Source organism: Gavialis gangeticus, unplaced genomic scaffold, assembly GCF_001723915.1.
Source record: "Gavialis gangeticus isolate Ggan-Ray unplaced genomic scaffold, GavGan_comp1, whole genome shotgun sequence".
NCBI lineage: Eukaryota > Metazoa > Chordata > Crocodylia > Gavialidae > Gavialis > Gavialis gangeticus.
The window spans coordinates 198,681,208-198,684,363 of record NW_017728992.1 but is presented as its reverse complement, the minus strand read 5'-3'; the positions used below and the strand labels follow the sequence as shown (position 1 = coordinate 198,684,363).

General features: G+C 42.1%; 1 protein-coding gene across 2 annotated transcripts in view; it reads left to right on the top strand.

Moving 5' to 3' along the window:
• FAM135B (family with sequence similarity 135 member B) overlaps positions 1-3,156 on the top strand; it is a 369,078-nt gene that overhangs the window by 361,850 nt on the left and 4,072 nt on the right. Inside the window, exons 16-18 of one of the 2 annotated variants that reach the window (XM_019528199.1) lie at positions 705-802; positions 2,013-2,164; positions 2,888-2,998. In XM_019528199.1, the coding sequence (XP_019383744.1) occupies positions 705-802; positions 2,013-2,164; positions 2,888-2,998 (361 nt within the window). Of the gene's footprint in view, positions 1-680; positions 803-2,012; positions 2,165-2,887; positions 2,999-3,156 lie in introns of both variants that reach the window. The other variant, XM_019528198.1, reaches the window with a different exon arrangement.

Here is a 3,156-nt window from a genome sequence, read left to right as displayed (position 1 = left end):
GGGGGGGGGGGTGGAGGCAGCAGGGAATAGGAGATGACCTGTTTACCAGAGCACCTTTGGGAATAACCAGGAACAATGGCCACAAGCTGATAGGGAGTAGATTTAGGTTGGGCATCAGAAAGAACTTCTTCACAGTTAGGGTTGCCACAATCTGGAATGGGCTTCCAAGGGAGGTAGTGCTCTCCCCTACCTTGGGGATCTTCAAGAAGAGACTGGATGAGCACCTAGATGGGGTCACATGACCCCAGCGCTCTTTTCTGCCCAGGCAGGGGGTTGGACTTGATGATCCATTGAGGTCCCTTCCAACCTCAGCATCTATGAATCTATGAAACTTGGTTTGAGGGAGTCTATAGAGCTTACCAACAAGTAGGGGAGCCCTCAGATTATCTGTATGTTTGTAAACGAAGCATGTTTAATCGTGATGGAATCACTGAAAATCAATAAACAACAAACAGATTCTTTAAAGTCCTTTCAGGGGAAAAAAACCAACTTAGAAGTGACTTGCAAGATGAGAAAAATAGGATTTGTGTTTTCTTCCTTTCCTAGCTCCTGGGATAAACTACAAAAAGGATGCTTGTGTGTTCTTATTTTCTTGCTTGTCTTTTACCTCAGAACTATAATTTGACCATTTTAATTTTTGGAAGGGCCATAAAAAATTGAGTGATGATTATTTTTTTTAGTTAATACCATTCTCTCTTCACCAGACTGACACTTTTGCTGATTTTGATACAATGACCGACCGATTGCTGGATGAAATTATTCAACACATCCAGTTATACAACCTCTCCATATCCCGAATAAGGTAAAACCCATGGATGCTTAATTGTCTGTGCTTGCCTATGATTGAGAGCAAATTTATGTTTAATCATCACCTCCACATAATTTGTGGTCCGGCTCAAAGCTCACTGAAGTTATAGAGAGTCTTTCTAAGACTTTTGGTGGGCTTTGAAGTCTTTATTTACTTTGTTTTACTTTCTTTTGTGCATGAAGATGCTTTTTATACAGTCCATACCTGGAAGAGGGAACATTAAGCTAAAAATGCTATGGAAGAGAAAGTAAATGGGAAAGCATGTCCAAAGTCATCAAAGAACAATCAGTTTAGTCACATATTCCATCTATATGGAGGAAAGATGAGCAATGCATGCTACATGCAATCAGTGTTGCCTATGAATGTAATTGGGGTTGCTACATGCAAGCAGGGTTGTAAGTCAATACTTTTGACTGATAATCTACAAACTTTTTACTGATGACACTTATTTTTACTGATGTATTTACTGACATATGTTTTACATAATGTAAATGTAACCCTTCTGCCAGGCCACTCCTTAGACAAGGACAGGTTCAAATGTAGGGTCCAAAGCACCTATAGTAGAAATGTTCAGTTTGTTAATAAAAAAAGTTTGCAAATAGTTGTAAAAGAAACAAAGCTATTGGACTGGCAACCCTACTTAACTGCAGCAATGGTTCCACACTATGCTGCCTCCCCCACAGAGATAACCTCCTCATCCCCACTTCCTTATGCCCCTACAATTGCATCTTGTACTATGTTGTCCCCATCCTCATCCCTCAGCCTTATGCCTACTGGCCCTGTCCCCCCATCCTGGCATGGATCCCCAAAGAAAGACTACAATCTACCTACCTATAGCAGTGTGTTATTGGTGATGCTGTTGCATGCCTTCCTGTAACACATGGCTAGGATGGGAGGGGTTAAGGGCTACAAAGCCCTGAGAGAATGCCTCCTGCAAGGTGCTGTGCTCCTGCTCAAACAGCAGGTGATGCTGCTGTCTTTCAACATTTGCCTTTGATGTGGGATCTTCAATAAAGCTCTAGTTCCTTAGTATTTTTGTGGATGACTCAATTTTTTGTACAGATTTTATGGACAGGCCATTTTACACTTTTTTTTAAATGGCCTATCTATACATTTATGAACGGTCGGCCACCCTGCATGCAACTGTATTTAAAGGAATACATAGATGGTTCTTCTGTGAGTGTCATTTTGTCTCTCCCAACAGTTTCATTGGTCATTCCCTTGGTAATGTCATCATCCGATCAGTACTAACCCGACCCAGGTTTCGCTATTACCTCAACAAGCTCCACACCTTCCTGTCCCTTTCTGGGCCTCACCTCGGAACCCTCTACAACAACAGTACTTTGGTTAGTACAGGTAAGGTTTTGTGGAAAAAGCTCAGTTTCTTTTTATGCATGAAGGGCCCATTAGGAAGACTCTATTTGAATGAGATCATGGTAGTGACTTGTGCTTTTGTGTTCTTAACTGAAGCTTTGGGGACTATTTCCACCAGACCTCAAGGCCCCTCAAATTTATCTTTGAGTTTTTGTTCATCAGCATTGAGGAATCTTAGCCTGTTTCCTGAATTAGGAAAACCTGCACAGGTAGTCTGAAGTGTAGGTCCCATGTCTGTAAACTGGTTCTTAGCTCTAAAATCCCATTCTGTGTCCTTGAAAATGCAGTGTCTATATGAAACCCCAGCATCAGTTAATTTTACTAATAGTAGCTGCTCCTCTATTCAACATCATATTACCTGCAAAAACATGAGAATAGGATAATGCTCTGGAAAGTGTAGTCCTCACCCCATCTAGACTCCAAAGAGAGAAGCACCTCTAGGGCTGATGGACGAGGATTATGGTGCAGGGTCTAGCTCTCTTGGGTCCTTATGCCATCTGCTCACAGCAGTAGAGAATCAGTAAGACCCTTAGACTTTCCTAGCTACTGGGCACCACCAGAAGGAAAAAAAAACAGCATTTTATTTGTCTTGGTGTGTTGGTGCATGACTTTCTCTTAACCAGGGAAGTGTTTTTTTCTAAGGTGAAGACAGCTAGCTTGTTAACTGGCAAAGAGGGTAAAAGCCCATGTCAACTGTCATTTCAGGCCTGTGGATCATGCAGAAGTTGAAAAAATCAGGATCCCTTTTGCAGCTTACCTTCAGGGACAACGCGGATCTACGCAAGTGTTTCCTGTACCAGCTCAGCCAAAAGACAGGTGCGTAGCATATGATGTGGCTGTCTAGAAAGATGGAGCACCTTCAGAAAGGTCCTATATTGAGGTGCTCACAAGGTTTGGGAGAAGGAGGAAGGTTTGGAGGGTGTTTTTTATTATCTGGGCAGCATGATTTTGGGGTCTTTTTGGTGCTGTTTTTT